Raw genomic sequence first — 13,596 nt, 5'->3', positions numbered from 1 at the left:
GAGATTGGGGAGAAAAATAAAGTGTTTGCATTCTCCCCAAAAAAGGCCATTTTAAGTGTTGCTGAATAATTAATTTTGCCAGTGAATGTATTTATTGCATTTGTCACTACTTTACCTACTTGAATTAATTTATAGGAGTATGATTTTTCTTTGTTTTGTTCCTTCCACTGCCCTCCAAAAAACTGGTTTCCAGTTGTAATCCTGTACCAACAGCTGAAGGAGATCCATGGAAAACCTGTGTGTCAAAACAGGTTGTAAAGGATGTTTCTGTATCTTGTATGACACACCAGGCCATTCTCAACAGTAAGTATTGGGCTGCATACTTTAAATATTTGAGAATAAAGCTTCTATTACTGAATATTATTAGACGTATGTATAGAATCCATTGGTAGATCTGCCAATTGCATTTATGCTGGGAAAGCAATCCAACCATTCCAATTAGATGGCTGTACAATGTTAGAAATTACAAAGTGTCCATTGCTAAGTTATTAGCTTTAGGATTAATTCCTGCAGATCAGAATGTTCAAGCTATCATTTTTAGTGTTGTAATGGTTAGCTGTTGTTGGCTCAGTAGCCCATCCACTGCAACTTGCATAGAACATGGCTTGGATTCAAAAACCTCAGTGCAAATTGGTCAAATTTGCAGATGATGCCAACCTAGGATGGGTGGTTGAATCCAAGGAGGCTGCTTGGGAGCTACAAAATGAGTTGGACAAAATACATGAATGATAGCCAATTAAATTTAATACAGACAAGTGTGAAGTATTGCATGTAGGAAAAAAATGATAAATTTAGGAACCCAACTAAACTCAGCACTCAGCATGTCCAGTCACTCTGGAGCAAATCCCATGCTTAGCCGAATAGTCAAAATAGTATGGTTCAAGTAAGAGAAAACCATGATGAAAATGTGCACTGTGCTTTGGTCAGGCCACACCTTGAGTACTATGTCCAGCTGTGATAACTGAGACTTTTCTGAGACATTCGAGCCTTGGAGGCAGTTCAGGAAAGAGCCAAAAGGCTGATTCTTCATATAAAAGGACAGGTACAGGAAAAGATTTGACATTTTGGAATTTTTTAGCCATGAAAGGTGGTGACTGAGAGGTGTGACCTTTATTGGGATATACAAGAGAAAATGGTAGATTTGGAAGATTATTTCAAATTATGACAAGGGAACATGGGTTCAAACTAGTATAAAGAAAATGCAGGAATGACATTGGGAAATTCTCACACAGCATGATCAACATACAGGTAGAGTAGTGGAGGCGAAGATCCTGAAATCATTTAAGAATCAGTCAGAAGCTGTGAGGGGAGAACTAGGATTTTTTTTGGATGAGTGAGCAAATGGTTTTCCTCATCGATACTTATCTTGAGAGCAAACCTATTCAGGATTTTCATCAAGAAATTCAAATGCAAGAATCATTATGTTTGTATGTAAGGTTACTCAAAGGCAAAGGTAGCTAAATAGAAATGACTTTCGAATTCAGTGTAAAGTACTCTTCACACAAGCCATGTCATAGAGTCATGGAGTTATACAGCACAGAAAGAGGCCCTTTGGCCCATCGTGCCCGCGCCGGCCATCAAGCCCTATCTATTCTAATCCCATTTTCCAGCACTTGGTCTGTAGCCTTGTATGTTATGGCGTTTCAAGTGCTCATCTAAATGTCTAAGTAAAGTTAAAAAAAATCCCACCTTGTTGGAGATGTTTTCCTCCCACCCCACAAAGACTGACCATTAATATCTCCACAGCCATTCAATTGACTTCAGCTATGGGCACTATTGACAAATGCCTCCATGGGAAAGAACACTGGCATCCCTTTGGATACTGATGTGGAGGCATCCAATCCAGGAAAGCTCAGTACTCTTGCATTGAGTTTCCAAATATGGAGTACTCTCCACCAATGGGGAATATAGCCTGTAGAGATGGGGTACAGTTAGGGGTTGGGAGAGTTAGTCGGTGCTCTAAATGGAGCTTAACTGCTGCTACTGCTGGAGTGTTGCCTGGAGTCCTTGTCAATCAACCAAACTCCTCTTCTAGCTCCAGCAAGACCAAGCATATGTTTTGGTTTTCTTTCAGGTTTCTGTTGTCAATTTTTGCTCCCTCCTAATGTCTGGGCACATTGTCCAGTGCCTAGATTTCTCTTCCCGTGCAAAATTGTGAATGTTGCAGAGACAAATGAGAGAGAAAATAAAATCAAAGACTAAGAAAGGGTAGGAGAAGGTGAGAAGAATTTAACTAAAATTGAATGCAAGAATCTTGATATTTCCAGACTTGTCAATACCACCAGCCTTAGCTGCAGGGGTGAAAAAAGCTGAGAACTTTGTGATGGTCAGACCTCGTCCAAAAAAGTTCCAAACCGCTGCTGTGTTGGATTTGCAGCAGTTCTTGACTAGTTCTGCAATTTCACAACTAATGAGCCTCTTGATTGACAACCAGAATGGAAAGGGCACAAATTCTTATGCCACCATTTGCCTTCAGAGCTTGTAGGTACTGTAGTATGAACACAGCAACTTCTGCTGAACTGTAGATCTGAAAAGGTGATCTCCAAGATGAAGGAGAAAGTAAGCGTAAGTGGCAACTTAGTTACCTTCTGGTGGTAATTGTCTCGTTTATTTTTACAACCATTTACTTTTTTTTTCTCTCTCCCTTCCCCCCCCCCCCTCTTTTCCTTCCCCTGTCACCTTTTTAATGAACATCAGATCACTTTTTTTTCCATTCCAGCTTATAAATGGTTATTTACAGTGTGTTCTGAGATTCAGTAATAGAAGTTTATGGAGCTGGAACAAAGAGGAGAAACTGAAACAATCCAGTCAACTGTTTGAACAAACCTAGATTATACCCAAGATATTTTGCAATGTAATTTTTTTGATTCTTTTAAATGTGACTTCTTGATTTGTTTATGCAAATTAAAATTTGAGACTTTTATTTCCATATACTTTCTGAAATGGTGGGATGTTTTTCTGTTCCGCTAAAATCTCCCTCAGTCACAAACCCAAAGTGCTTTTTCCCTCTGCTCATTCAATACATAGAAAATAATATCTGGGTTTGAGTTTAAAATTCTAAATCTAGCTTGTGTAGTTCAATAAAATATTGCTGCCTCGAAACATTGGCTGTACTTCTGTATTTTTAGCTGAAGATATGCTGAATTCTCCTTTGCCTCCTGTGTTCTGCACTCCTGGCCTGAAAATTTATAAAGATTTCTTCCAAGTTCCAGCAGATGAAGAAAGAAAATCAAATGGCTCTGTGCCATCTCCAGTACTGCCAAATTTTGAAACGCCATGGCTGAAAAAGCAATCTGCTGTGAGTATGATCTTCAGCACTAATGTAAAACTATACCTATGCAAGCATTTGTGTTCATAATGTTTCACTGATCTGCAAATGGCAATTAATATCTAGCACACCAATTACATTTTTATTTGATGTGACTTTGGAGAAAGACTAGTCAAGTTTGTCAGCATTCTCCAATCACTGATTTAAACTGCTTTTTTCCCGCTTGGTTAGCTGGCTGCCTGCCTGCCCAAGAGTCACTTTTCTCTTATACTCAGGAAGTGGAAGCACAGGTCCTTCAGAGATTTTCCAGCAGGTTTTTCAACCAAACTGACTATCCCCCTCTCCCAAGAGTATATTTTCAGCAGATACTTTACGCTGGACTCGCATGAATAGAAACATCTACATATTAATGGGTGTGAATGTCCACTGGAATCTCTAAACTAGTTTCATTGTCTAAAGCACTCTGATTTAGACTCCTCATCTGAATCCTCATATACCTTTCTTAGTTCTGCTGTTCTGTGAATGCAGCTCTTTGAGAGCTACATTTGACCTAATAGCAGCACTTTTATCATAAATTATCCTAAGATCCTCCCATATGGGCAGATCAGAATCCTGAAATGTGACGATCATACATGGCTAGGGCAAGTGACCTGTTGTGATGCAACATTCCATGAAAAACCTTGCAGATTTGTGTACGTATGTACCGTAGAAATCTGTAATTCTCTCCCCAAAAATGCTGTGTATGCTGGGTCAATTAAAATTTTCAAGACTGAGCTCGACAAAATTTAATTGGGTATCAAGAGATATGGATCGAAGGCAGGTAAATGGAGTTGATGTACAGATCAGCCATAGGAACATAGGAATTGCTAGATGAAAAAAGACCACGGTCCATCTAGTTTGCCTTCTACCATCTTGGTAATCGTATGATACAATGATAATGGAGTTGTTGATTAATCATAGCAATTAATCTCTCAATTATTCTACAACAGACCCAGAAATGAGACCGGGAAAAACCCCAGCAGTAGAGAGCTTTGGGAACCATCGGTCCAAAGTCACCTTTTTCCTCCCAAGCATACTACATTTACCACATCATGTCTCAAATTACTCATATACTATATCCCAAAATGCTATTTTCTGAAAGAAATTTATCTAATTTTCATTTGAATTAATACTAGCTGCATCCACTGTCTGCTTAGGGAGTGTGTTCCATAGATTGACTACTCACTCGCTGAAATATTGTTTCTGCGCGTTAGTTTTAATTTTCCCCCTCCACCCCTTCAAGTGCAGGCCTTGTCCTCGGGTTCTACTGTGCTGGACAACGTGAAATAGCTTGTTATTATCTAATCCCTTTAGAATCCTAAAACCTGCAATCCTATCACATCTCAACTTCTCTTTTCCTGTGAGCACATGCAAAATTTACATAATCGCTCCTCATAATCCAATCCCTCCATCTCCTCAATCATTCTGGTTGCTCTCTTCTGTATCCTTTCAATAGCTGCAACATCTTTTTTGTACTGTGGCAACCAGAACTGTATTTTAAGTACGGTCGCACCAATGATTTATAAACTGGCAGGCTTACCATACTATTTTGTTTCAATATTGACCTTTTAATACAACCCAGCATCTGATTTGCTTTACTCACCGCTGCTGAGCATTGTTGCGATAGCTTCAATTTATTGTCAATCAGGACGCCAGATCTCTCTTGTTTTCCATGTACTTTATTTTATTTTTGTTAAGTAATAGTTCCTTCCTGGATTTTTTGTACCCATATGAAGCACTTTGCATTTCTCTACATTGCATTTCATCTGCCACCTACCTGTCTACTCAATTCCCAAGTACAGTACTGTATATTTAAATCCTTCTGTAACTTATCCTCTTCCACTTTGGAGTCTGCCACCTTCATTAGATTTGTATCATCTGCAAATTGAACCACTGTGCTTGTGACTCTTTGCTCCAGATCATTTATAAAAATGTTACACAAAAGAGGTCCCAAAACATACTCCTGTGGGACCCCACTCGTAACATTCTCCCAGGCTGATGGCAATCTCTGTACCACTATTGGTAAGCCGATTACATATCCATTTAAAAATATTTCCACTGATTCCTGCTTTATTTTCTGTACTAGCCTTTCCAGAGGAACTGTATCAAAGGCCTCATTGAAATCCAAGTACACCACATCCACTGCCTACCCCTATCAAGTTCCTTTATCATACCCTCAAAAAAACCTGTAAATTAGATTGGCAAAATCTCCCCTTCATGAACCCCTATTTGCTACCTTTTATGATTTTATTTCTATCCAGACACTCCACGATCTTCTCTTTAATAAGGATTTCCATGACTTTACCCACAATCGATATCAAACTCACTGGTCTGTAGTTTCCTGGATCATGATCTAAATGAATGGCAGAACAGGCTTGAAGGGCTGAATAGCCTACTCCTGTTCCTATGTATTGGCCTGGAATTTACGATCAGCAGCGAAGCAAAGGTGTTCACCGCTGGCCCCAAAGAAAACTGCACACAAAGATCTCGTGATCTCTGTGGTGAGAAGTTTGCCTTTTTCGACAGTGTAGAATAATGGGGAATCCCTAGCTGTGACGTCAACAAGCTTTCTCAGCAGCCAATCACAATGCAGAATTCTCAGACAGGGAACCAGGAAGTGAAGAAATTGCTTTTATTCAGACTTTTTAAGAATGTTACAGAGCAAAACAAAGATTGGGGCTCTCGCATGGGGAAAAGATAAACCTGAAATAAATGTGAACAAACTTTTAAAAAAATATAATTTTTTTTAAAGTTTCTTAAAAATTGCAATTTCTTATAATGGGAAATTTGACACTCCATAAAATTAGTTTTTCAGGGCCATAACACTTTTTTTTTTAGTAGTCAATACGCTGTTAAAACCCCAGTTACACCTAATCCAACAAGGCCTAACTTTTAATGTGGTATTTAACAGTGATATTACTGCAGTTCTCGTCAGTTTCACGGATTACACTGATTGCCGGTTATGGGGGTGGGGCCCACAGCACAGCCAGTGTCCGAGCAGTGACTGGCTGACCGCAACTTCTGGCTTTACGTGTTTAGATGCACATGCGTTACATGATGAAGTTGCGATCAGTTTCAAAGGGGTAATAACAGGGAAAGCTGTTAGTTCGCCATTGTTACCCACTGCAAATTCCGGGCCATTATAATTTGGGCTTTCTCCATGATTACAGCCAGACTACAGTTTACTTGAAACATCCGAGACCCTTATGAGCTGAAACTTGTATCTTTATTCACTTTATCTAGGTTAGTACGCTTAGATTCAACAATCCCAAATTATGTTGAATTTCTTACAGGAGAATACATTGAACAATTATCATGTTCTCCCATCATCTCAAAGTGGAAAATAATACACTGCCAGACTAATTCATTAAGGGACCAAATTGGTAGGACATAGGATTGTCTGAACCACCCCGCCCCGGGCCTTGCACACACTTTTGAATTATCATTATCTGCTCACTATTGTGGAATGTAGAGAAGCAGAATTAAAGAGCTCTCTTTTCCCCCCACCCCCCGGACAGGAAGGAGTGACAATTGTCACTAAGCTTCTCTTGCATTCCACATAGCCTAGCCAATAGTGTAACAGCATGTTGCCTTTTTGGCTGTCGGAGAAGAAAAATAACTTGAAAGGTATGCATTCTCACCAACAAAAGCTGTTCATATTAATAAATTAAATTAAGTATAAATGGTACCAAACCCCCCTTTATGTGGGACAGTTATATGTATTTCTTTTATATAATTTTTTTCTCCTTAGTGTCAACATTTTAAAAATGAAGTAACTACTGCACCTGTAGAAAAAACTGCAACAGATAGGTTCAGTTTAGAAGAACCTCAGCCGCCAGCCATGAGTTCTGAGCATTACTTTCTGAATGGATACAGCAAATCGCCATCGCCTCCACCAATGATGACTGACTGTGAAATTCTTCTAGATACACCAAAGGCCCCAGAAATGACCACACTGATTACTGCAGATGTTCTTAAGGTTGGTTTTGTTTCTTGTTTAATTTTCACTGCTCCAAAATGGAATCAAAAATTAGTGCCCATGTTTTTTAGACACAGTACAAAACTTTGAAAGAGAAAGTACATTTGCGGTTTCTACGCAGCCACCTTCTATCACATCATCTTTGACTGATAACTGAATGTGACCAAGAAAAGATTACTGGAACAATTGGTTGCATCAGGGTAGGAAGAGAAGACAGGAAGTACTACAGGAAAGCCCCGAGTTAAATTGACAAAAATGGGTATTCAGCACTAAAGACAATGGCAGCAACTTGGATAAGGGCAACTGTGGGCAATGCCATGGCACTGTGGCGCATGTGGTTGCCAAAGAGGGGATGTGCAGAAAGACAGTAGTAATGGGGGATTCTATAGTTGGAAAGTAGACAGGCACTTCTGTAACTGCAACCAAAAGTCCCGAGTGGTATGTTGCCTTCCAGGGTAAAGGATATATCAAAGCAGATGCAAAGGTTTTGGAGAATGAACAGGAACAGCCAGAAGTTGTGCTTCATTTTGGGTCCAATGGCAAAGAAAGAAATAGCATTGAAGTGCTGCAAATGGAGTTTCAGCAATTGGGAGATAAAGAGCAGCACCTCAAGAATAGTAATCTCAGGATTGCATGTGGTGCCATGTGCTCGTCAGTATAGCAATAGTAAAATTAGGGAGTTCAGTGTGTGGCTGGAGAAGTGGTGTAGCAGGTAAGGATGGATTAGATGTCCCCTCCATGTGTTTTCGAGCGGCTGGCCAGCCGCCCGATAGTGCTAACGGGAGGCCCAGTCCATTTTGAGGTTAACATGGGGAGCCAGTGGGCTGCAGACAGAAAATAAGCGTCGCAGAGCAATTTTGGGCGGTCCTTTAAAAAGGTAGTTCAGACGGGGTGGGGTCCGTTCTTGGGGGAGGGGGGCGAGGTGCAGCACGGTGTTGCTGGCTCTACAAAATAAATAAGTACTTACCTTTGGGCTCCTATTCAGCTGGACCACGATACTGCACCCAGTAGAGTCCTAAAATAACATTTCACACCTAAATTAACTGAACGCTTATTTCAGGCGGCCATACCGGCTACCTATTCCAAGGACACAGGCAAAATAGTGACAGTCACGTGAAGAACAGGGGCAATAAGTTCTTCACAATTTTTGGGGTGTTACCCTCTCGATTCCGCCAGGCAGGAGGCCTCAAAATCTCACCCAATATACCTCTTCAGTGGCGGGGGGAATTCAATGTGGTGTTGAGGTATGTTCACAATATTTTTATCAGTGTGGTGGGATCTTGTTCGTTCTTTCTCTTGCCCTCTCCCCCTTTTCTCTCATCCTCTCTTCCCCGGTGTTCACTTTAGTTTTTATACTCTTGTGTGTAGGATTATAGTTCAATCCTCGAATTTCTGTTCATGCAAAGGAGGTGTTGAGATTACAAATGGTTTTCCAGTCCTTTTCTGGAATTTCTGTTCAGTGGGGATGGATGGAAGAGGGAATTGATGGTTTCTTTGTTGTTTAGTCCCCATATTTTTGTTCAGGGAGGGGGAGTGGATATTTTCTTCATATGATTCAGAAAGAACAGTCACTGTGTGGTTAGCAGCAGTAGAGTGCATGGTTCCTCAGTTTATGCACAAGAATTTGGCTGTCACTTCACTGGGCTGTCACAACGTTAAGTGCTGTCTATTGTACTTAATTAGGCATAAAATGTTAAGTTCAGAGTGCCACTTGCAGGCACAGTGCCTTTAGAATCCTAAGACCGCTCAGTTTTATATATAACAGATGATCTGGACTTTATTATGGGGGCACATTATCAAATTCTGCAGACAACACAGAGATAGAGAGCATGATTCACTCTAAAGTGAATAAGGAGAGAAAATATACAGAATAGTAAAACTTCAAAAGGAGTAGAGAATCAGAGAGACTTCAGGGTTAAGATGCACAGTTTTTTTTAAATGGGAGGGTATGTTGATAAAAGCTGTATTCAAAAAAGATTATGGGATCTTAGGTTTCATAGAGTACATGAACAAAGAGGCTATGCTAAACATACAAATAATTGATTAGGCCGCAGTTACTTTATTAACTAGTTTTGGGTATCCTACTTTAGGAAGGCTGTTGAAATTTACTGAGATGATACCAGAGATGAGCGATTTTAGTTATGAGGAGAAAAATTATGAATGGTTTTGTGCCGTAAATAGGTTTGGTGAGTCAGTAATTAGAGGACATAACCTTGAGATCAAAAGAACAAAGGGTGAGACTGGAAGAATTTTTTTTATGCCAGTCTAATCTCTCAACTAAAGCGTCTGATCTCTGGTATCATAGTAAACCTGTTTACACAGAAAAAATGTAAAAGAATATGAGGAAAGAGTACAGAAATGGAACTAAGCCATGCCTTTGTTACCTCTAGACTTGACTATTCCAACGCACTCCTGGCCAGCCTCCCATCTTCCACCCTCCATAAACTTGAGCTCATCCAAAACTCTGCTGCTCGTGTCCTAACTCGCACCAAGTCCCACTCACTCATCACCCCAGTGCTCGCTACATTGGCAAAACCTACTTTGGCACCCGGTTAAGCAACGCCTCGATTTTTAAAATTCTCATCTTTGTCTTCAAATCTCTCTATGGCCTCGTCCTTCCCTATCTCTGTAACCTCCAGCTCCGAGATATCTGCGCTTCTCCAATTCTGGCCTCTTGCGTATCCCCGATTTTAACCTGTCCACCATTATAGAATCATAGAAATTTACAGTACCGAAGGAGGCCATTTTGGCCCATTGTGTCCGTGCCGGCCGACAAAGAGCTATCCAGCCTAATCCCACTTTCCAGCTCTTGGTCTGTAGCCCTGTAGGTTACGGCACTTCAAGTGTACACCCATTAACAGCCGTGCCTTCAGCTGCCGAGGCCCTAAGCTCTGGAATTTCCTCCCATCACCTCTCCACCTCTCTACCTCTCTTTCCTCTTTTAAGACGCTCCTTAAAACCTACCTCTTTGACCAAGCTTCGGTCATCTGCCCTAATACCTCCTTATGTGGCTCGGTGTCAAATTTTGTTTGCTAACACCCCTGTGAACCACATTGGGATGTTTTACTGCGTTAAAGGCACTTTATAAATAGTTGTTGTTTCAGAAACCTGGCACAGGTGCGACAGGCCAAATGGCCATCTCCTTTGCTGTAAAATTCGATGTTTCTATCCTATGTAGCACAATCATGACCTGTTCCTAGGAATTTATCTGACTTGTCTATGCACTTAAATAATAAGTATAACTAAACTTTAATTTGTCACTTGTTATTTTTGGAACTAGTAATTTTACAATTCTTTTGCCATAATATACTAACAATTTAATATGTGTACCAGATTCTGTCGTCTTATGATGCGAATTTAAGGACTCCTCGTGATGTAAGACACAAATTTAGCAGACAAAATTTGACTTCTGCTGATCTAATGACCCCTGTACCCAGGAACAAATATGAGAAAGAAAACAGGTAAAATGTGATCATTCATTTTAGCAGTTCAACATTGGTATTTTAAATCTCTTGCTATTGCTATTCTGTATTGAATAAATTAGAATTCCTGGCAGTTTATGCAACTAATGTGATTCAAGGCTGCACATCATTGATAACTTTTCCAACAGAAACCTCTCCACTTCAACGATTGGGTCAGTTGAGCACAGGTTATCCTCTTTGTTACAATGCAGCCTATACTACGGATCCAGCTTTTGGAACTGTTTTCTAGATTAACCCAAGATGGGTAAAGAATGGCAGAATGTGCTTCCATTGCTGCTGGTGTTGAAGGGCATTGCACCACAGTCAAGGCCACTTCTTGTAGATTTGCAGGATATCTGTAGAGTAGCTGGAGTAACCTGCATATCTCTGCAAGTCATTAGTGTAGACAACTACATTGCGAAACTGCACAAATGTTGCAGCCTATCGCACTTCTGTTTGGTCCTACTCATTTGGAATATAACTGATGGAGAAAAGTTAGGTTATAATCTGACAATTGAAAAGGCTTTTTCAGAATTGATGTAAACTAATTTAAGTTATTCTACTTAAAAGTATCTCGGGGGCAGATATCCCCATGGGTGTTTATTTTTTCCTAGTCAAATATGTAACCTGGAGTATGGTATTCCACCCCTCTCACTCCCTTTTTCTCCCTTCTCCGTAAAATGATTTAATGACGCTACAGCTCTATATGTGAAAGAGCCAACACAGCCAAGCTAAATCTTGATCGCTCCTAGAGTCCACAAATGCATTTTTCAGTAGGGATCCTTAGAGGACACAAACTCATTTTCAACTGATTTCTATTTTGCAGCAAATATCAGGAAAAAATTGGATACAATTAATTTCTTTACTCAACATGCTAAATGATTGGAATAATCGTTCAAGGAAAGTAATGGAGGCAAAAACATTTGAGTTTATTCAGTATACCTTTATATATACAGATGCCATGGTGAAAAAGTTCTAGATGGAGGACCTTCGTTAGATCTTTTTCTCATCCCTGGCTCATGTACTGAACTACCATTTTTATTGTACTTTTTCACAGTTGGTGCCTGAGTATTTTTGTATGGTGTGTGTAGTGTAAATAATTTGGAGTGTGTGATCACTGCACAAAGCATAACTATGCATGAAACTACAGAATTGATAGGACAGTTGACACTCTAATAGCTCAGTTATGTAGTACTAACAGTTATGTCATTTATACTTTTAGTAATCAAAAACATATGGACTAATATTACTCTTGTTTTTCCATTTATTTTTTCCAGAAAGTGACCTGTGTCCATCTCTGATAAGTCTTGGTGAAAGAAATTGGAAAAATAGACTGGATAATGGAAAAAGAATATACTAGATTAGTCAGCAAATTAAGACCGTGACCAGAGTAGAATGTTTGGGTGGTTCTGGCGATGGAGAATTCTGTGCTATTGAATTAGCAAGTACGGAAGCAACTCCAAATCCACACTGGGGTAAAGTGGGCCGTGTAAATGGTGCTGTAGAAAAAAGGTTAGTTATTGATGAAGCACAAAAAGTGTTTGCATATTCCCAGCACATTATAAGGACAGATCAAAGCTGTAATTGAGAATTAATCATAAAATAGATTGTGCCTTATAGTTTGTTTGCTATTTGTGGGGAAGAAAAACATTTTAGAAGCTATTTCAAGCTATGCATGCATTATGCTGAGGTAAGGTACAGTACTTAAAGCTGCGTGAAAGTGGTTTTCACATTCAACATGTGATTGTGCAATTGGTCTCCTTCCCAAAATTTTCCAAGCCCCCAAGTTCAAACAAAATTATAGAATTTTGGTCAACATATTCATAATTGACCTTAATAAGTGAAATCCTCAATGTAGCATTTTAATCAGATTTCTATAAAATTAGTAGTTTTCTGTATATTTTCATTATCTGTAAAAGGCATTGTAGATTTTGAATGTATAAGGATGCAGAAGACTGACTTTGATTAAGTAACCAGCTTCAGAAGAGGAACAGCAAGGGCAGAAAATTGGGGAGGAAAACCCAAATCAAACTACATTTCCATATGTTTTGGTCCTTTCTGCTAACCTCATGACTTTCATTTTGCATTTTTTCTGTTCTTCCCCATTTTGTATATTCTATCTCTTGATGTATAATTTTATTTATGAAAGCATCAGTTAATATCAGAAGGTGTACAATGTAATTTTAGTTTTTTGGCTTTTTAAAATGGCAATTAAACTTTACCTGCAGATTTTGTGTTTCATGATTTTGGTGCCAGTTTGGTTTTTAAAGGTCGTGTGAAGGTTTGTGCTTGTGATCAAGGCCACTGGGTCAGATTTTATTTTTATTATGTGGAATTCTGGGATGTTTACCAATGTTCTAGGATTAAATATTTCCATGAAAAACCAGTAACCTTGTACCTGATTTTAACATTTGTACATTCGATAGAGGAAAACTTGGAGAGTAAGCTACATTGGTGGTTGTTGGTTTACTTGGTTGTCAGCTTGTCTATTGGTAGCACTCACTGCATAAATTGGCTACACGTTTGCCTACGTAAGTAACTTTACTTCAAAAGTAACTAATTCACTGTGAAGTGCTTTCAGACATCTAAGGACACGAACGGTGCAACATTATTCATTTTCTCTTTTTCTTTCATTTGTTTGCCTGTAGTGTTACAAACTAGTCAATAGCGTAATGGGCATAATTAGTAGCATAATGGGCATAATTAGTGGCACACTGGGCTGATACTACCAGGCCTCGAATTCAGGGCTGAATATAGTGACACCTGTATTCCCGTTCAGACTGGAGGTGATTGGGTAATTCCTCCAATTCAGCTTTCTGATGATCCGTATGTGTTAAAATTTAGCACTT

The 13,596-nt window shown here is 39.5% G+C and overlaps 1 protein-coding gene across 3 annotated transcripts in view; it reads left to right on the top strand.

The window, feature by feature from the left end:
* ska3 (spindle and kinetochore associated complex subunit 3) overlaps positions 1 to 12,976 on the top strand; it is a 42,598-nt gene extending 29,622 nt beyond the window's left edge. For all 3 annotated transcript variants that reach the window (XM_085999173.1, XM_085999175.1, XM_085999174.1), the window contains exons 6-10: positions 194 to 303; positions 3,129 to 3,298; positions 7,059 to 7,286; positions 10,620 to 10,747; positions 12,025 to 12,976. In XM_085999173.1, the coding sequence (XP_085855299.1) occupies positions 194 to 303; positions 3,129 to 3,298; positions 7,059 to 7,286; positions 10,620 to 10,747; positions 12,025 to 12,031 (643 nt within the window). In that variant the 3' untranslated portion in view covers positions 12,032 to 12,976. The remainder of the gene's footprint in view (positions 1 to 193; positions 304 to 3,128; positions 3,299 to 7,058; positions 7,287 to 10,619; positions 10,748 to 12,024) is intronic.
* The last annotated feature ends 620 nt before the right edge of the window (positions 12,977 to 13,596 follow it).

Source organism: Somniosus microcephalus, chromosome 10 (assembly GCF_052327205.1).
Source record: "Somniosus microcephalus isolate GS21.2 chromosome 10, FLI_Smic_1.0, whole genome shotgun sequence".
Taxonomy (NCBI): Eukaryota; Metazoa; Chordata; class Chondrichthyes; order Squaliformes; family Somniosidae; genus Somniosus; species Somniosus microcephalus.
Note: the sequence above shows the minus strand (reverse complement) of the source record. Positions and strands in the feature narration are given on the sequence as shown.